General features: G+C 35.0%; 1 protein-coding gene and 1 non-coding gene across 2 annotated transcripts; one reads left to right on the top strand and one right to left on the bottom strand.

The window, feature by feature from the left end:
* The first annotated feature begins 2,742 nt into the window (after nucleotides 1–2,742).
* Nucleotides 2,743–5,619, top strand: LOC145560009 (acid phosphatase 1-like). The gene is made up of 3 exons (XM_081621262.1): nucleotides 2,743–3,226; nucleotides 4,272–4,481; nucleotides 5,152–5,619. Exons 1-3 carry the CDS (start codon nucleotides 2,811–2,813, stop codon nucleotides 5,327–5,329), a joined length of 804 nt encoding a protein of 267 aa, XP_081477388.1. The 5' UTR covers nucleotides 2,743–2,810; the 3' UTR covers nucleotides 5,330–5,619.
* Nucleotides 5,620–11,681: 6,062 nt separating this feature from the next.
* Nucleotides 11,682–11,788, bottom strand: LOC145561133 (small nucleolar RNA R71). The gene has a single exon (XR_014093711.1). It is a non-coding gene; the product is annotated as a small nucleolar RNA R71 (small nucleolar RNA).
* Between the last annotated feature and the right edge of the window lie 8,794 nt (nucleotides 11,789–20,582).

Raw genomic sequence — 20,582 nt, 5'->3', positions numbered from 1 at the left:
CATATTAGTCAAAAAGATAATTTATTCTCCTTATCTTCTCCTATATTTTAGGGATTTTTTTTAGGTTGTTTCCTATTTAATCTCCAACTAGTTTAATATTTCAAATTAAATGGGTTATATTAGTCAAAAAGATAATTTATTCTCCTTATTTTCACCTATATTTTAGGGATTTGTTTTTAGGTTGTTTCTTATTTGATCTCTAATTAGTTTAATATTTCAAATTAAATGGGTTAGTTATTTCAGGATAAAATATTTTTAATAAAGTATTATTTTTAATAAAATCTAAATCAATTTTTAATTGATAAAAATTTGATATGGTTAGGATTTTATTATTTTATATTTTCTATTTTTATTAAGTTTTTGGAAAAATAAAAATTACTTTTCACGTTTAATTTAAAATAGCTTTTACAGGAGAAAAATAAGGAGATTATGGACTCCAATCCATGTCTTCCATTACTTCGTATGTTCATTGAGATAATGGAGATAATGCCTAGAGTTTAGAAAGCACTACTATTATGGTTGAAGATCATGGGGTGAATGGGTTTGTTCGTCTTTAAAGCAATATAAAAATAGATGTTTTCATTCATTCCAAGCTATCTGGCTTAAGTGAGTCAGGCCCTGTTCTTTTGAGCTTCTAGGTAGAGCAGAGCAGAGCAGGGGTCAGCAGAGCAGAGCGGATTAAATTTGAGCAGAGCATAGCAGATTTCAGGATAGCAGAGCAGATTTCAACATTATTATTAATACGATTATTAATGTTATTATTATTAATGTTTGTTGTTGTTGTTATTATTATTATTATTATTATTATTATTATTATTATTATTATTATTATTATTATCATTAATAATTATTAATAATAAATATTATTAATTATTATTATTATTATTAATTATTAAAATTAATATTATTATTAATTATTATTATTAATTATCAAAATTAATATTATTATTATTAATTATTAAAATTATTATTATTATTATTATTATTATTATTATTATTATTAAGAATAATATTTAATATTATTATTATTATTATCATTAATAATTATTAAAATTAATAATAATAATAATAATAATAATAATTATTATTATTACTATTAAAATTATTATTATTATTAATAATTATTAAAATAATTATTATTATTAGTTATTAAAATTATTATTAATTATTAATTATTAATTATTAAAATTATTAATTATTATTAATTATTATTATTAGTATTATTATTATTAATTATTAAAATTATTATTAATTATTAATTATTAATTATTAAAATTATTTTTAATATTAATAATTATTATAATTATTCAAAATAATAAATTATTATCATCAATACAATATTAATTATTATTATTGAATATTAATTATTATAGTTGTTATTATTAATTATTATTTGAAAATTAAGCAGAGCAGAGCCGAGCCGAGCCGAGCAGAGCAGATTTGATTTGAGCAGAGTAGGGCTCAGCAAAGCAGAGCAGCTCTAAAGAACGGGGCCTCATTCCATAATGGAGTTTGTCCCAAGTGGTAGAGTAGTAGAAAAGAAATATATTTTTTCTCCATGTTGGTGACTCAGTTCCTCTAGGTTCCAAGTTCCTTACATATCTCAAAGTGTTCAATATATTACTTTTATACAATATATCTTTTATATGTATTTGAGAGTTGTTTAAGGGTTTGAGTGAACTCGAAAATCTATATATATAAGGGTTTGATTGAACACTTGTATTGGGGTGAGAACTTGAGTGAGTTCTTTGTATGTAGAGAAAGCTTTGATAGAAGCTTGAGAGAAAGAGTAAGGTTTTGAGTGGAGTCTTGAGTGAGAATTGAAGAGAGGTCTTTAAGGGAAGATTTCGAGCTACAACTATTAGAGGGAATAGTTGTTGGGGATATGAGTTCGTTGAGGAACTCGGTAGAGGCTCAAGTTCCTCATATGTTGTAACAGAGTCGTTGGCCTATTTTTTGGAAATTTTTAAGTCAAAATCCCCTAGGGTCGAGGTTTTTCACTTCTTATTTGGCCTAGGAAGTTTTCCTCGTAAATCTCTCTTACACTATTTCTTTATTGCGGTTATTAGTTCCGCGAAAAGTGACTATCAAACTCCATACTACAATTCACCTTCCCTCTTGTAGTATTTCATCTAAATAACAATACTCCGTATTAAAAAAAAAAAAAAGTAATTAAACATCATTGCTATTTATATAGTAATTAAATTTTACAAATAATTTCTTTAAATAAATTTTCTATAATTTTTTTTAAATATTAAGGACACACCAGAAAGGCAGAACTGACATGTATCATTGCTGGTGTGTCTTATAATATATAGCTATTGATTGATAATTGATAAAATCTTATTAATTGGTTGAAGTAGCCTTTATATTTTGCAGTACTTAAATCTTACTTGAGCAATTGAGCCTCATTTAACATGCTCTTCAAGCCTTCGACAAATTTAAACTAGGTGACAATTTTATTTACTATTTTTTTAAAATTTTTACACGAACTAGGTGATAAATTGATAATTAGTTGCACGCACCTATAGTTTACTACCAACCATATCTGTAAAGGTATCAAATTTATTACGTTTTGTCCGTGCTATATTTTGTCCTCAAACATTACACTATATACACGTGAAAAATGTTCAACCCCACAAATAATTGAAGGGCAAAGCTTAAATCACATTAAAGAATAGGCTCACTAGTAAATTGCTAACATAACAAGGGTCATTTTTGCACTAAAATCCTTTATAAATAATAAGCAACGTACTCTTAAGTTCACATGAACAAAAAAAACTCCTATCATAACAAAGCCATACAACATTATGAGCTTCTTAAGAGGGTTCTCTATGATATTCCTCCTAGGGGTTGTAGTGACCTCCCTCTTCTTTGATAATAATGTTTATGCTCATGAGTATCCACACCCAATACATCTCCTCATGCCCCATTCTGGCTCAGCCGGCCATCGAATCGAAGGCCTAAATTGCTTGAGTTGGCGGCTAGCCGTGGAGACGAACAATCTTCAGGATTGGATGGTCTCAAAAGAATGTCAAGGTTATGTAGGACACTACATGATGGGTTCTCAATATCATAAAGATTGTTTGGCTGTTACTTCAGCGGCTTATGGCTATATTAAAAGCCTCTCTCTTAAAAATGGTCGTAACAACACTTGGATATTTGACATTGATGAGACTTCCCTCTCTAATTTGCCCTACTATGCTAGACCAGAAGTTGGATTTGGGTGAGTTCTATCTTAGCATTTATACCTTGATTCATTGATTTTCTTATATTTAAAGTACAAACATGCAAATAAGATTCATTTAAATTTTAAGTAAGATGAGTTGCAACTTCCTTTGATTACTAATTTACTATACATACCATCTTTGTGCTATCTACCTTGTGCAATACTTTTTTTTTTTTTTTTTTTTTTTTTTTGTGTGTTAATTTTTGATTAAATCAGACTATATAGCAATATAGCATGTAATTCCATTCACTTATTTTAATTATATATACCTTATTCCTTGCATTATTCGCATCACTTAGCATAATTTTAGACACAATAAATTAATTCACTTTATGCTTACGCAAATAGGCAATTCAATTTTAAAGATGTGTGACTATAATGTTTCAAATTAAAAAAAACATGGGTGACTGTAATGTTTCACAAAAAGATGTGTGACTGCGTGAGGAAGATATATTTTTTTTTTCCTTTATCCTCAAAAGTGCCAAATCTATTGGTTTCAAAGTAGGTGTGAGGAATAATAATAAGATATGGGTCATTTTCGCTTAAGAAAGTATATTATTTTGGAATTAACCAAGAATAGTGCGTGGTCCTTATTAGGCAAACTTGACAATGCATAAAAATCAAGGCACTCCAACTAGGGGTGGGCATGGGTTGGGACATTGGGTGTAGTAGGACCGTGACCTTGACCCAAACCCTAACAATTTGATGTGGACCTAGACTTGTGAGGTTTTAATTTAAACATGTTAGTTGGCCTCATATCCAAGATCAATCAATCGTCTTTCAAAAAAAAAAAAAAAAAAAAAAAATCAATCAATCTTAAATATTTGGATCCCAAATTGTTTCATAAATCAAACAAGTCTCAAATATTTAATTTGAATCTGAGCCTTAATAATTAAATGGACCAACACGTACGGTCTAGACCCATATGCACATCCCTATATTCCACTCATTACTAGGTAATTATTTACTTCTTACTTCATAGTACGGTATTTACATTATTTCTAATGTATACGTAATTGGTGATTTAATGCAAAATATACAGGGTATACCCATACAACGACACAGCATTCTACGAGTGGCAAAAGGAAGCAAAAGCACCAGCAATACCCGCAGTGCTAAGTTTTTACAAGAAATTAGTTAGACTTGGTGTCAAAGTTATTTTCCTTTCAGGAGCTCAAGCTGAGTTAAGAGAGCCCAAAGAGCGTAACATGAAGAACATTGGCTATCATACTTGGGAAAAGATGATCTTAAAGTAAGTCCGTTAAGATTGCTATTACTACCTCCGATCCAAATTACTCGCAACTTTGGGATATTTTATATCTCACAGATAATACCCCAAAGTTGCGAGTAATTTGGATCGAATGTAGTGGTATATATTATAGTTAAAATTCAAATTATTTAGGGGGGACATTGTAATCTTTGATCACTTTGAACAAAGAAACAATTTCATAAGAGTATGTTCATTTAATGAAAAAACCATTTTGAACACATCATTACTAGAGGAATATTTCATTTTTAAGAAAATCTAAATATTTTTAATTACATTTTCATTTAAAGGATATTTTTCCATTACACCTGATTACAAAGTACATTTTGAACTGATACAATATATTAAGATATCAGTTGCTCTTTAGTACGGAGTTGTTCTTAAATTAAACTATATTATTTTTGACAATATAATAATATGATTTGGATAGTTATTTTCTCTAATAATTTATAAATAAAAGAGATATTTCTGGTGAAGTCACTCTAGAAATGGCAAGTCACTTTTTAATTTGATATTATGGAGTTTTCTACTTGATGAATCAAAGTAAATAAAAATAGTTAAATGGTACCACATTTTCCAAACATATTGATTCAACCTTGGAATATAAACCTATGGTAATTGATTGTGTTTATATATTTTGTTTTTGATACAAAAGGGAATTAAGTGAATCACACATGAAAGCAGTGGAGTACAAATCAATGCATAGGACAAAGCTAGAAGAGATGGGATACACTATAATTGGCAACATGGGTGACCAATGGAGCGATCTATTAGGATCACACACTGGCTTGAGGACCTTTAAGTTGCCCGACCCGATGTATTACATTGGCTAATATTACTTCTTACTTTATTTATGTTGCAATAAATATGATGGTTGAAAAACATTGTGATGTTAGATGTTAACATCTTTTTCTTTTTTTTCCTTTTCTTTTTTTTGGGTGTGTAAGTGTGTTTAGAGAGTCGTAATAAGGATGGGCGATGAGAATCAATCCCAGATCTCCTAGAATCGGGAGGAAACTTGTAACCACATGAGCTATCCCTCACCTCTCTATCTTAGCTTAGCTATTTCTCGTCACTGTCCGATCCATTCCAATAAATATATATCTAAATTTCACTTTGGCTATTTTTTTAAGTATATAAGTATGTTTTTTCCATTCTTTATAATTACTTTTTTTAATGCATCAGTTTGGCCAACACATTTGTTGAGACGCAACTTTGATCATTAATATCTTTAATTTTCTATTAGTAAAAATTGTAACAAAATTATATTATGAAACTAGGCATTATGACTAATCTAATGATATATTATATTATATAATAACATTTATTCATTTTTAAAGAGGTGAAAAAATTAATTCAACCATGGTTTATCAATAGTGCAAAAGCTAAATTGTTGCATTTAAATTAAAAAAAAAAAAAAAGTATATTGTTTGTTTTTGTTTTTGGACTATTGCATGTTTATTTTTTTTTTCACTAAGCATATTGTTAATTATTTTTAAGACCTGTTACAAAATAACTTTAAAAAAAGGTTAATGCAATAGGACTGCATATTACACTTTCTAAAATTGTATAAATTTAATAATTTATATGAAAATCAGTATAGATCAGCTCAATTAATGTTTTTTTTTTTTTCCTAAAAATATGGGTAGATTAATCTATCATGAGCATCCACTATATCCATTTTCTTAATACCTATGATGAATCCCAAACGTAAGGCCATGCATGTTCTACTGTTAATAGTTTCATTTCAGTAAAATTAAGTTCAATTTAGTAAAATTCAGTCAAAAGAAAAATAGCAGAAAACCAATATAAAAAAAAAAAAAATAAAAATCAATTTAGCAAAAATAATTTCAGTTTTTTTTTTTTTCCATTTTTTTCTATTTGTTGGATTACACTTATGTTCAACAGGTTCCCCCCACCCCATCTTTTTTTATTTAATTATTGTTGTTGGATTTCATTTTATAGTTTATATACTATGAGTAGTGCTGTCAAATTTCAAACCGAAATCGTTTAACTGCCCGAAACCGACCGACCCAAATGAGAACCGAACCGATTAAAAACCGATTTTTTTGAAACCGAAAATCGACCCGAACCGTATTTTAGTAAACCCGAAACCGAATCGACCCGAATAATGTTAAACCGTATAAGAACCGAACCCGTTAACAAACCGAACCGAATATAAACCGAACTAAAAGAAAACCGAACCGAAAAAGAACCGAACCGTATCTAACCCGAAACCGGTTCCAACCCGAAACCGTTTAAACTGGCAAAAAAACCGCTTACACCGAACCGTTACTAAACTGCTACCCGTTTGCACCGAACCATTTAAAAACCGAACTGATTGTAAATTGAACTGGTTATAAACCGAACCGTTTATGAACCAAACCGCTTCTAAATCGAACCGTTTACAAACTTTTTTATATAATTAAATGGATTTTTTTTTTTTTGACGGGGATATAATTAAATGGATTAAATATTAGAAATCTTAGAATATTTTTTTTAAAATAGCAAGGCAAATCATTCATTAAGGTCTTAAGGATAATCAGTGTTCACAAACAAGAGCAAAACAAGCAGGCTCAGGCCCTGCCTCAAACTATTAGCAACATTACTGCCTCTAGTCATGTATACATTTGAGGTGATGAAACCAAATGAACAAAAAGCTTGTAATATTAAGTACCAAGGCTTGGCTGAAGGCGTAATAAATAAAATTAATTCACAGAGACTATTAAGCATATGATTACATTGATTCTGTGAGTAATAATGAAATAAAGATGAGAGTGTGCTAGTGACATGAATATACTATTAGGCTATGTTTTAACTCAGATTCAACTATAATTTAGTAAGCTTGAAATGGAACCGATATGAATAACGTTAAAGTTGTTAAATAATCGAAGAACCGAACCAGTTATAAACTGAACCGAAAAAGAACCGAACCAGTTAAAACTGAACCGAAAAAGAACCGAACCAGTTATAAACTGAACCAAAAAAGAACCGAACTGTTTCTAACCCGAAACCGTTTCCAACCCGAAACTGTTTGAACCGGGATAAAAACCGTTTACACCGCACCGTTAACAAACCGCAACCCGTCTGCACCGAACCGTTTACTACCCGGACTGTTTACAACCCGAACCGAATTAAAACCGCTTAAGAATAAACCGAAACCGAATCGAACCGATAACTATTTAAACCGAACCAAAACCGACCCGTGAGACAATTAAACCGATTCCAAACCGACCCGATTAAATACCGAACCGATTTCAAACCGAACCGAAACCGAACTGTCAAACCGTTTTTACAGTGCTAACTATGAGCCTTCAAGCCCCTAACTACTCTCATTTGACTATTTTTAATCAAACACTACTGGTTAATAGTGATTACGTTACTAATGAGTTACTTCATACAGTTTATTAGTGTATATACATATCTCCATCAATTAATTATGGGAAAATTTGTCAAAAATAACACCACCTTTGGGCGGTCTTCCCAAAATAAAACCACCTTTTGATTATCCCGTAATAAAACGACCTTTGATAACCATCTGCCAAAAATAGAATGCTACCGGCTGATAACCTATTGAACAGGTTGATGAGACACGTGTAGCAATGCGATAGGTTGGTTATTATTTTTATTTTTTTTACAATTTATTTCTTATTTTTAAGAAATGATTTTAATAATAATAATTAAAAATAAATAATAAAAAAAAAAAATCACCACCCTGCCATGAATCCAGTCCTTCCATGGTCAGTGAACTCAACCCCAGCCTTCGCCATCGCGAACCCAACTCAACCCCAACCCCCAATCCTGACGTCGATAGCGAAAATCCAGTCCAACTCTTGCATATATTGGCGAATCGCACTCCAACCTCCATTCATTTTTGTGTGGGATTCAACGATTGGGGGTTTAGGTTGGTTAGTGGGTTTGTTTTGGGGTAGTTTTAAGGCAGTTTCAAGGAGGTTGGGTGGTTAAGGGGTGGATATAAGGCCGGTTTTATAGGGTGTGTAGAATGGGAGAGGGGGTTTTAAGGGAGCGGTAATGGTTTCAGGGGTGGCTGGGGGATGGTTTCGTGGGTGGCTGCAGGAAGGTTTCGTGGATGTGGGGTGGGTTTTACGGTGGTTACGAGGTGGGGTTTTGGAGTTGCAGATGGTTGAGCGGTGGCTGGGAGGAAGGGGAGGGGAGGGGCTGCAAAGGTGGTTAGGGGGTTGTAAGGTTCAAAGAGAGATAGGCTTTGGTGGTGTTGTGGGTGGTGGCTGACTGTTTGGGGAGGGTAGGAGAGAGAATTTTTTTTTTTAATTGTATTTTTGTAATTAGAAATCAATTCTTTTAAAAGAAAATTGGAAAAATAATCTTAGCCAATCACAGTATGACATGTGTTCGGGTTTAACCTTTTAAACAGGTTACAAGTTTTTTGTTCTATTTTGAGCAGATGCATGTCAAAGGTCGTTTTATTATGAAATAATCAAAAGGTTGTTTTATTTTGGGAAGACCGCCCAAAGGTCGTTTTATTTTTGACAAATTTTCCTTTTAATTATGTGCTAAAATATATGTACTGAGTACATTTGCAATAATGTGATTGATTACAGAAAATTGCGTTTAGTTTTTCCAGATATAATCCAAACCCATTCATATTTATCATCAAATTGTTTATAGACTAATTATTTGACTTTATGATAAGATAATTGATTCAGTTATATCAATTACCGGTATTGGATTACAAAACTTGAAATTGGGGTTTACAATCAAATATAACTTGGATAATTTTCTTAATATAATAAGAAAATTTTCCAAAAAACCACCTTTTAATTTTTGTTTTTTTGCATGTAGCCACCTTTTAAAAAAAATGTTGCAAAAGACCACCAAATTTTAAAATTTGTTGCAACTTACCACCAATTCAATGTAAAACAATTGATAAATTTGGCTAAAAAATTGGTAATTTGCAGCAAAATTTTTAAAATTGGTGGTCTTTTACAATATTTTTTAAAAAAGTGGTTATATGCAAAAAAAAAGATTTAAAAGGTGGGTTTTTTGCAAAATTTCCTATAAATAAAAAATTTCTTTTCTTTTAATCTGTCCTATAGGAATCTATTAACTATTATTGATGTGTCTATTTTATATAGTATTTTACCCCCGTCCCTTGGTCATAATTAGTAGTGTTTTTGGCTCTTTAGAGCCACTTTTATTACTAATTGGTGTTTTCTAGTGTTTTCGTAGATTTGGTTGACTTTTGAAGGGATTTATGCTTTTGGAGTATTTTCCCGAGATATTTTGGAGCAATCACGAACATTGGAGAAGCACGACCAGATTCTATAGCCCAGGGCCGGTTAGAGCCATCAAACCGGTGATTAAGGGCTCGGTATAGGTGATACCAGGGCATTTGGACCGAGTATTCGAGACCGGAAGAGGAAACCCAGATTGGTCCGAAGAATTGGAGCCCAATCGTAGTCCAAATAGTGGCCCAAGTGAGCCGCCCGGCCAAAGAGGCTGTCGCCCGGAGGCGCGCCCGGCCGGGCGAGAGAAGCTAAGGTTGGCGCCCGGTGACCCGGCCGGGCGCGAGATTAGTACTAGTGAGGAAAAAGGCGCGCCCGATCGGGCGCGTGTATTTATTAGGAGATGATTAGCGTCGTTTTAGTTTGTTTTAGTTTAGGATTTGTACGGAGTATAAATACTACTCCGTAATACGATTTTGGCTCTCTCTCTTTCCTTTTTACTCTTTCTTTACTCTCTTAATTGTTCTCTTAGATTTTCTCCCTCTTAAACCTTTGTTCTTAATCCATTCTTAATTCCAGATTTGTTTGGTAACTATTTCTCTTCTCTTAATCTTAGTTATTTATTCTATTCCTTTAATCATGTCTCCTTTAATTGCTTTGTTTGTATTATATTTAATTATGTGTGAGTAGTTTTATTTCTAGGGTTTATGGGGATCCATAAATAATATGAAGGGGTAATTTATTGTTGTTAATTGTCAATGCTAAATTAATTTCCTATTAATTGATTTAATGCTCTGTGACTAGATTTGCGCAGATCTTTTATGCATGAGTTTAACAATATTGATTCGAGATTCGACAGATGAGAATTAATGTTTAGGTCTATTTTCAATAGGCAGGTTAACTTATAAATGGTTAAGTCGAGATTCGAAAGATGAGATTTAATACCGGTAAATTAATTGTGTGATTGTAATACGTAGCGAAAGCCCTTTATAATCTGATTAATGTATGCATTGATGAATGATTATTATATTCTACCCTGGAATATTATTTATTGGTGAACCTATACCCTAGATCCTTTTATTCATTGTTTTCTCCCTACTCTTAATCTTCGTAGTTTAGTTTCACATTCAAATTTATATATTGGTTACTTCATAATCTAGATTATATTAGTTAATTAGGAATAGAAAGACTCGTTTCTCTGTGGATTCAACCTTACTTCCCTATCTACATTAGTTAGAGGATTTAGGAATTACTTTTGATTTGGGGATACGACTTTACCCTGTCAAAATTTGGCGCCGTTGCCGGGGAGAAGGTTTTATTTTTATTTCTGATTGTTTTTGTAGTCTAGATTATTTTCCTTTTGTCTCAGAGAGCGTTAGTTCTCTGAGGAAAATCTCACATTTGCTTCTAGTTTTTGTTTATGCCCAGGTGTTACAGATCAGGATACATCCCATTCGATCCTGAGATCGAACGTTCCTTCCATAGACAGAAAAATCTCTACAAGCAAATTCTGGCGGATTCTGGTGATAATAATAATAATCACCGCGATCCTCCAACTGGTTCTAGTGATTCAGAGGTATCATCAGATCCAGAATCAGAGATGGCGGCTCCAAAGAAGCTTAGTGATTACTCACAACCAAAGCTTACAGATTTTCCACATCTCACCCCTACTCCGGCTCTTGATGGGGTTCAATTCGAAATTAAACCTCAATTTATAACGATGATAGAGAGGAAGCAATTCAGTGGAGCCAAGGGTGAAGACCCGAATCTTCATATTGACGACTATTGTCAATATTGCAATACCATCAGGCAAGCCGGGGTCACTCAAGACCAAATCAGGGAGATTCTCTTTCCCTTCTCTTTAACTAGAAAAGCTAAATTGTGGTTTAATGGCTTAAATAGAACTGCACTTGGTATAACTGACTGGGAAACTCTTGTTTTGAATTTCTATAACAAGTATTATCCTGTAGAGAGAACAGCCGTACTACGGAGTGCGATTCAGAACTTTGCCCAAGAAGTCGATGAATCTTTATATGAGGCTTGGGAGAGGTTCAAGGATCTGCAAAGAGACTGCCCCCACCATAATCTAGCACAATGGCAGTTAATCCAAGCCTTTTATAATGGCCTTGGAAATTCTTCTCGGATAATTTTATATTCTGCAGCTAATGGGAGATTTATGAATCTTGATGTTGAAGATGCAGGTCAGGTTATTGAAGACATGGCGATACACAATTCCCAATATGGGAACCCTAGAGGATTTGCTAACAAGGGGAAGCATAGTGTTGACTCTGTATCCTTTTTGCAAGCTCAGCTGACCTCTATTTGCCAAAAATTAGATAATCTGAGCACTGCCAATGTAGCTAATGTTTCTGCGATTAATAATAATTCTAATGAGGCTTTCTGTGAAAATTGTGGTATTATAGGTCATTGGGAACAAGATTGCAGGAGTTCCGTGGAGCAAGTTAATGCCTTTCAAGCTTATAGGAAGAATAGCCCATACTCCAACACCTACAATCCTGGGTATCGGAATCATCCGTACCTTTCCTACCGGAGTACTAATGTTCAAAATCCACCACCACAAGAACCACAGGCGCCACAGCAACAGCAGCAGAAATATTATCATCCCAATGCTAGCCAGAAGAACCAACCACAACAACCCTCATACTCTTCTGACCCTTCTCTGGTGGAATTTAGAGCAATGTTGGTTAATATGAAAAAGCACATGGAGAGTAGAGATGCGACAATTGATCAAATTCTAGCACATAATAAAATTGTAGATAATCAAATTGCGCAACTCTCTGCTACTCTACAAGCCCGCCAACAGGGAGCTCTACCGGCACAGCCAACCAGGCCTACAGATCAAGCATTTGCAATTACTCTAAGGAGTGGTTCAAACTATGAAGGGCCCCTTATGCCTAGAGTTGATGAACCTGTTTTACTAAATAATGCTAATCTCGATTTCGTTAAACCAAACAATAATGTAGTTAATAGCCCTGCAGGGCTAAAGGATAATACTAACATATCTAATTCTACATTGCAGGGTACGACTCCAGAGAAGGTGGCTACTCCAGATAAGAGTAATAATGCTCCAAAGCCAATTATCAAACTTCCATTCCCCAATCGTCAATTGAAGACAAACTTGGATAAGCAGTTTGGTAAGTTCCTGGAGGTGGTAAAAGATTTGAAGGTAATAGTTCCCTTCACTGAATTAATCACACAAATTCCTTCGTATGCAAAATTTATGAAAGAAATATTGACAAGGAAAAGGTCTATTAGTGAGGTAGAGACAGTAGCTTTCACTGCAGAGTGTAGTGCCGTGCTTCAAAATAATTCTCGACCTAAATTAAAAGATCCGGGTAGTTTTTCTATCCCTTGTCATATAGGCAATCTCTTGATTGATAATGCATTGTGTGATTTGAGAGCTAGCGTTAGTGTCATGCCATTATCTGTGTGTTCCAAACTGAACATGGGTAAATTAAAAGCTACTAACATTACTCTACAAATGGCCGACCGTTCTTTTAAATACCCCTTAGGTGTTTTGGAGGATGTCCCCGTTAGAGTAGGTAAATTTTATATACCTGTCGATTTTGTTGTTCTTGAAATGGCCGAGGATGTGCAAACCCCAATTATTTTGGGTAGACCATTCCTTAGCACTGCAGGAGCAATCATAGATGTGAGAAGTGGTAAGTTAACACTATTAGTAGGGTATGATAAAATTGTTTTTAATCTGAATAATGCCCCTAAAATCTCCATGATTGAGGAGAAATGTTTTAGTGTTAATGTGGTTGAGAATTACTCTAACAAGCCCCAAGCTCTTGAAAAAGATCCCTTGGAGGCGGTATCTTATGTTGCATCCCTTTCAGATGAGATAGACAAATGGCAGAAGGAAGTCGATGCAATAGAAAGAGCACTTTACACTGTTGGTCTTGGTTTCGAGGATGAAAAGGTGGAACCGATCAAGCAAGTTGTGCGATTTGAGCCTACGGTAAGTGTTCCGCCAGATCGAGTTGCAAGTGTTGAATGCAATGACAATTTGAGGCAATCCTCAATCAAAGAAGGATCTTTGGTGCGTAGCATCGAAGAAACCCTTACCCAAGTCAAGGATGATCCACCAGATAAGGTGAATTGGCGTCCCACAGGGTATGTCAGGAAGCCGCGTCGTAGCCTAAACACCGCTAAACCGGGTGAGAAACCACCCGATCAAGAGCTAGGTCAAGGGTCCTAGTTATTATACTGTGGTAAGAGGGTCGTGCGGGACCTAGATAAACTAGCGCTTTGCGGGAGGCAACCCGTATTTTTAATGCTTTTTTTTAGACTAGTTTTTCTTTCCTTTTTCTTATGAGAAGAGAGATGAGGGAATTTAATGATTCTTATGAGTTTTATTCAGGTTTGAAGGAAAAGATTTAGCCAAATTTTGAAGAAAATAAGAAAATACAGAAGCTGACAATTAATCTCGCCCGACCGGGCGAAGCTCGCCCGATCGGGCGCGAAACTTGTAGTATACGGACTAAATTGTCCGCCCGATCGGGCGAATCTCGCCCGACCGGGCGCGAGAAGAGGCAAAAATTATCTCCTTAGATCGCCCGACCGGGCGCGAGAGACCATCAGATTTTGAGCGTTAGATCGCCCGACCGGGCGATCCACCGCCCGACCAGGCGCGAGTGGGTTCCGCGTCCTCTTCTTCTTTTTTTTCTTCTTTCTTTTTTCATTTCTTCTTTCCTCCATTACTTTCTCTCTCTAAAACTCAAATTCTCTCTACCTTCTCTCTAAGATTTCTCCTTCATTCCTCAACCAAATTCAAAACTTTTTACATATTTGTAATCCTCTCTTCATCCTCTACATTTCCATATAAAAATTCTCAGATTTTATTCATATAAATTTTCAAACCCATTTTCTACCATGACTTCAAAGAGGGCTAGGTCCATTTTCGGTAGGAGCTCCAGTTCGAGGGAGGAATACGACCCAGATTTGCAACTTCCGTACTGGCCGACGATTCGTATTGCTAGCCGAGAGCAAAAGGAGCGGCTAGAACACTTAATCGGTCGTGAGGTAATTCCTTCTCGGTGGTTACACCGCCCTACTATAGAATCATTTGGTTTGTATGATTTTGTAAAACGATTTTTAAATGACATTGGCATGAGAAAATTTGTTGATATGCACTATCCTACATTCCGAGAACTTACTTGTGAATTCTTGTCTTCTTTACATGTTGTTAGTAGTAGAAATGGGCCAAATTTATTTTTTAGGTTGAACAATAGAAATATTAGTTTAACTTTTGTAGAATTTTGTAAATTATTTGAATTAAATTCTGAACTATCTCACCAATGGCATGCGGACTATAAAATGGGTGACATATATAATGCTTTGACTGGTTTGCCTACCCCCGACCCCCAACATGCTAGTACCAAACCTATTCACCACCCTGTCCCAAAAATCTGGCAAAGATTTTCGGGTTTGTGTTTTTTAGGTAGGAACAAGCCCCACAATGCCCAATCTAACGAACTAGCTGTCATAGGACACTATGTGTATGGGTTCGAAAAATTGAACATAGGTAGGTTTATTGTTCACCATTTGAGTAGGCATGCCACGACCAGCACCAGATCAAAAAAACCCCATCCGTTTAGGAGGCCTTATCACTCGGATAGCAGTGAAAAAGGCCGGTTTTGTAGTGGATGGACCCCACCAACTGACCCACTGTGGACCAGATACCTATATGACTGCTAGGTATTTTGAGGAGTTGGGGTGGGTTCGACCAGATAGCGAGCAAACACCCTTTTGGTGTATTAGGACTAGGAGCGAGCAACCTTTGCCCATCTTTCCCCTACCCAGTCTTGACTTGACCGCCTTTCCCCCAGGGCAACCTTCTTACACATATGATGTTTTAGTTGCCAACGCTAGGGGGTAGGCACCACCACCACCAGTTCCACCACCTCAGCCTCAGCCTAAGGTGGCATTCTCTCCACCTCGAATGTCTCACTCCGTCCCTCATGTTGACTCTGACCCAGTTTGGGATCTTCAGAGTATAGGTCAGGCCCTAGGACGTATCAAGCATTCCCATACTGACCTTAGGAGGATGGTAGGCTCCATAGACCAGAGGTTAGGGTACCTAGAGAGGAACCAGGGTAGAGCTCTCTACCCTATGTACGATGACTATGCTCGTCGGGGCAACATTCCCGACGACGCTATTCACCCTGACTGGTTTCAGCCTCCACCCCAGGGATACATAGGGATCCCACTGCCCGTGGTATTTACACTGAATATTCTTCCTTCTACGGGTACGGACAGGACATTCCTTTCGGGGGACCGGCGGGGGGGAGTTTTCATGCTGATTATTTTGGTGGTAGCTCTTCCGGTGCAGGTGGTGTAGGTGGTAGTGGAGGTGCAGGCTTCGGCTCGATGGATGAGGATGATCAGGACTAGCTATGCTGGGCTAGTTCCCGAGCCAATGAGGACATTGTCTGATTCTGGCTTGGGGGAGATTTTGGATTTGGTATATTTCTTTTCCTCTTTTCTTTTATTTTTTGGTGTGTTTTCTTAGGATAGATTTCTTTCTTTCTAGGTTAGTTTTATTGCTTTCTTTTATATGAAAAATAAAAAAAAAATTAAAAAATAAAAAAATCCAAAAATACGTTCTAATGAATTGTAAATTATGCTTCCCTGTGGCCCTTACTTGAGAAAATTGTTTTGATTCTTGGTATTTGATGATAGGCATTGTGGATTAGTTAATCATAATTTGATGTTTGATTGCCTTGAAACCTTAACATGCGTCAATTTTGTCCAACTACTTGTGAATATAGTGCTTGACTAGTTGATTTGGTTAGGAATGTGTGATAGTTCCATAGTTCCTGGTATGTCAATGAATTTGAGTATTGGTTTGCAACTATAAGTAATGTTTATATGATTCATTATTATGCACATTGTGGAGGACGAAGGCATTTGTTCTTTTAGGTAGCCTCCAGATGATTGTAGATACATTTGTTCCCTTCTTGCTACCCATGTTGTTGCCTTGACTTTTTGTTGTTTTATTAGCCATATTACAAGCCTATTTTGCCCCATTGGTTACTAGTCCCAAGCTTGGCTTGGGGGAGCTATTAGTGAGTGAGGTGAGGGAGTTTGTAGTGTGCTTATTATTTGCACAGCTTGGGTGGGCTTTTGAGAAGTTGTTTGTTGTTGATCATGTTTATTTTTGATGAGTTTGAGAGTTATATTTTCTTGAAAAAAATAAAGCATGATGTTATGAAGAAAAAAAAAAAAAGTTCAAAAAAAAATATGTTGAAAAAAAATAAGTGAACTTCAAAAGAAAAGAAAAGTGTTCAATGTTCAAATGTTCTAGTTGGAGGTTGATCAAAGAAAAATAGAGCTTCAACGAAAAAATTCAAGTTTGGAAATAAAGTTTGTTTATTCACTCCACTTCTTCATTATTATATTTTATGAGTGATATGTAAGAGTTGGGATTGTTTATTATGATCGGAGTATATTTGGTTGATGTTAGAGTTGGTTATGTAGGAGATGTTGATCATTATTTATTTTGATCATGGATTCTATTGGGATTTGGCTCCCTTAATGCATAGCTTTTCTCTCACATATTCCCAAATTTATCCTACCCTTTACCGTAGCCTTACATTACAAGCTTTAAAGACCTTCCGACCTTTGTGCATAGAATTGTATGAATGTGAAAGTGTTGTTTATCAATGCAAGTTATGATTTGGCATATTTCGAGTCGACTAGTAGGATTGAGATTTCATTGTTTTATATACGCGAGAGTGTGAGTTGGGTGGGCATTGTTCACAATTAAAGGGGTTGGATGGAGAGCGATCGAGTACATCTTTTACTCGCCACAAAAATGAGAGTTGAGTGCGTGAGCACTAGTCTTGAATTCTATATGCTCTTGTGGTTTGCTCTGTTTGACAATTGTTAGGGAAGATTGGTAATTAGATGGATTTGATTGGTTGATTTTGAAGCATGCTTATTTGATTTACCCTGGATCGTTTGTGCTTGATTTTTACTTTTTGGGGTGAAGCATATTTAATGATTCATTGATGAGATCTTTGCTTAGGGACAAGCAAAGGTTTGGCTTGGGGGAGTTTGATGTGTCTATTTTATATAGTATTTTACCCCCGTCCCTTGGTCATAATTAGTAGTGTTTTTGGCTCTTTAGAGCCACTTTTATTACTAATTGGTGTTTTCTAGTGTTTTCGTAGATTTGGTTGACTTTTGCAGGGATTTATGCTTTTGGAGTATTTTCCCGAGATATTTTGGAGCAATCACGAACATTGGAGAAGCACGACCAGATTCTATAGCCCAGGGCCGGTTAGAGCCATCAAACCGGTGATTAAGGGCTCGGTATAGGTGATACCGGGGCATTTGGACCGAGTATTCGAGACCGGAAGAGGAAACCCAGATTGGCCTGAAGAATTGGAGCCCAATCGTAGTCCAAATAGTGGCCCAAGTGAGCCGCCCGACCAAAGAGGTTGTCGCCCGGAGGCGCGCCCGGCCGGGCGGGAGAAGCTAAGGTTGGCGCCCGGCCGGGCGCGAGATTAGTACTAGTGACGAAAAAGGCGCGCCCGATCGGGCGCGTGTATTTATTAGGAGACGATTAGCGTCGTTTTAGTTTGTTTTAGTTTAGGATTTGTACGGAGTATAAATACTCCTCCGTAATACGATTTTGGCTCTCTCTCTTTCCTTTTTACTCTTTCTTTACTCTCTTAATTGTTCTCTTAGATTTTCTCCCTCTTAAACCTTTGTTCTTAATCCATTCTTAATTCCAGATTTGTTTGGTAACTATTTCTCTTCTCTTAATCTTAGTTATTTATTCTATTCCTTTAATCATGTCTCTTTTAATTGTTTTGTTTGTTTTATATTTAATTATGTTTGAGTAGTTTTATTTCTAGGGTTTATGGGGATCCATAAATAATATGAAGGGGTAATTTATTGTTGTTAATTGTCAATGCTAGATTAATTTCCTATTGATTGATTTAATGCTCCGTGACTAGATTTGCGCAAATCTTTTATGCATGAGTTTAACAATATTGATTCGAGATTCGACAGATGGGTATTAATGTTTAGGTCTAGTTTCAATAGGCATGTTAACTTATAAATGGTTAAGTCGAGATTCGAAAGATGAGATTTAATACCGGTAAATTAATTGTGTGATTGTAATACGTAGCGAAAGCCCTTTATAATCTGATTAATGTATTCATTGATGAATGATTATTATATTCTACCCTAGAATATTATTTATTGGTGAACCTATACCCTAGATCCTTTTATTCATTGTTTTCTCCCTACTCTTAATCTTCGTAGTTTAGTGTCATATTCAAATTTATATATTGGTTACTTCATAATCTAGATTATATTAGTTAATTAGGAATAGAAAGACTCGTTTCTCTGTGGATTCGACCCTACTTCCCTATCTACATTAGTTAGAGGATTTAGGAATTACTTTTGATTTGGGGATACGACTTTACCCTGTCAATTATTAAAACAGAAGTTCTCTCCAAAAAAAATAGTTTAGTGTATAAAAATGTTTTTTTTTTTAAAGAAGTCTTAAAGGATACTAAATTTCATTAATTATAGCCATACTGCATCTATAATTGACAATTAACGATAATGAAAGCGAATTTAAACAAAATCAAACAAGAATTAATCGGGAAAACGCTAAGAATCCAAATATAGAACTATAACAATTCAGCACATTCTCGATTCGTTGTCTCATACAACTTTGAGGGCGGATCCGTCGTCGCTTCGCAATTTTGTGAGAAAGTAAATTCTTGTGCTGATTTCGTAACCCGAATTTGAATCATAATCAATCGTAGCCTCACACAACCAGAGACCAAATTAAACACGAAAAAAACTTTTTCTTTCGAAGGAGCCGGCCCGAAAAACCTTGTCTTTCAAAGGAGATCGAAAAAACCTTGTCTTTCGAAGGAGATAAACCCTTTCTTTCAAGGGAGACATTATTGTAACCTAAGAAACAAAAAACTTAAAAGAAATAAAGATTGGGGCTTTCCACCGGCGAAATTCGATGGAAGCCCCTTTAACTTTGACAATGGAGACTAGAGTTTATGAGAGAGAAGAGATAGAGGATCGGAGGCTAGGGTTTTTAAAGTAATGAGTTATTAGGTGTAAACTATTGATATGAAAATAATTTCTTTTACAGTGTGTTTGGATAACATTAGAGGAAGGAAAAGAAGGGGAGGGAGGAGAAGAGGAGGGGAGGGAAAGGGAGGGGAGAGAAAAATGGTGAGTTTTCCTTCCAAATCTCTCCATTGTTGGAGGGATCATTTTCCTACAATTTAATCCCTCCATTTCTCTCCCCTCCAATTCCCTTACTTCCTCATTTGTTATCCAAATGAAAGACATCACATCTCTCCATTTCCCTCCCCTTCTTTTCCTTCCATTTCCTTCTATCCAAACACACCGTTAAACAAAAATAAAGTGAGAGAATGGAGCCTAACTATAGAAAAGAAGGGAGGGAGTAGGATTTACTGATTTAGGAACCCAAAAACAAGTTTAACTAGATAAGACAAATTAAATGCAAGTGATGCAACTGAATAACCTCAAAATAATTAATTTATAAAATACAACAAAAATCTTAAGAGTTATCTATAGGTAATATAAAACAAATGGATATTATAATTGTATGATTTGGGATCTATATTATAACAAAAGCACAGGTAATAACTTATGTAATAAATGTTTAGTTATTTTATTTTTTAATCTTCTTTGTTACATAGTTTACTTACATAGTTACATGTAGTCTTTAGGGTTATGTTTACCATTTTTCAAAACTTAAAACAAAACTATAAGGAAATTATTCAACATAGGATGCTAAATAAATCATCTCTACAATGGTGAAAATACAATATTACGAACTTTGTAC

Source organism: Chenopodium album, chromosome 9 (assembly GCF_948465745.1).
Source record: "Chenopodium album chromosome 9, dcCheAlbu1.1, whole genome shotgun sequence".
Taxonomy (NCBI): domain Eukaryota; kingdom Viridiplantae; phylum Streptophyta; class Magnoliopsida; order Caryophyllales; family Amaranthaceae; genus Chenopodium; species Chenopodium album.
The sequence above is the reverse complement of the archived record's forward strand: the minus strand, read 5'-3'. Positions and strand labels throughout refer to the sequence as shown.

Bases quoted from the DNA above. Each gene is read 5' to 3' on its own strand.
- LOC145560009 (XM_081621262.1), top strand. From the start codon at position 2,811: ATGAGCTTCTTAAGAGGGTTCTCTATGATATTCCTCCTAGGGGTTGTA. The intron at 3,227-4,271 runs GTGAGTTCTATC...CAAAATATACAG, and splicing joins AGACCAGAAGTTGGATTTGG to GGTATACCCATACAACGACA. The intron at 4,482-5,151 runs GTAAGTCCGTTA...TTGATACAAAAG, and splicing joins TGGGAAAAGATGATCTTAAA to GGAATTAAGTGAATCACACA.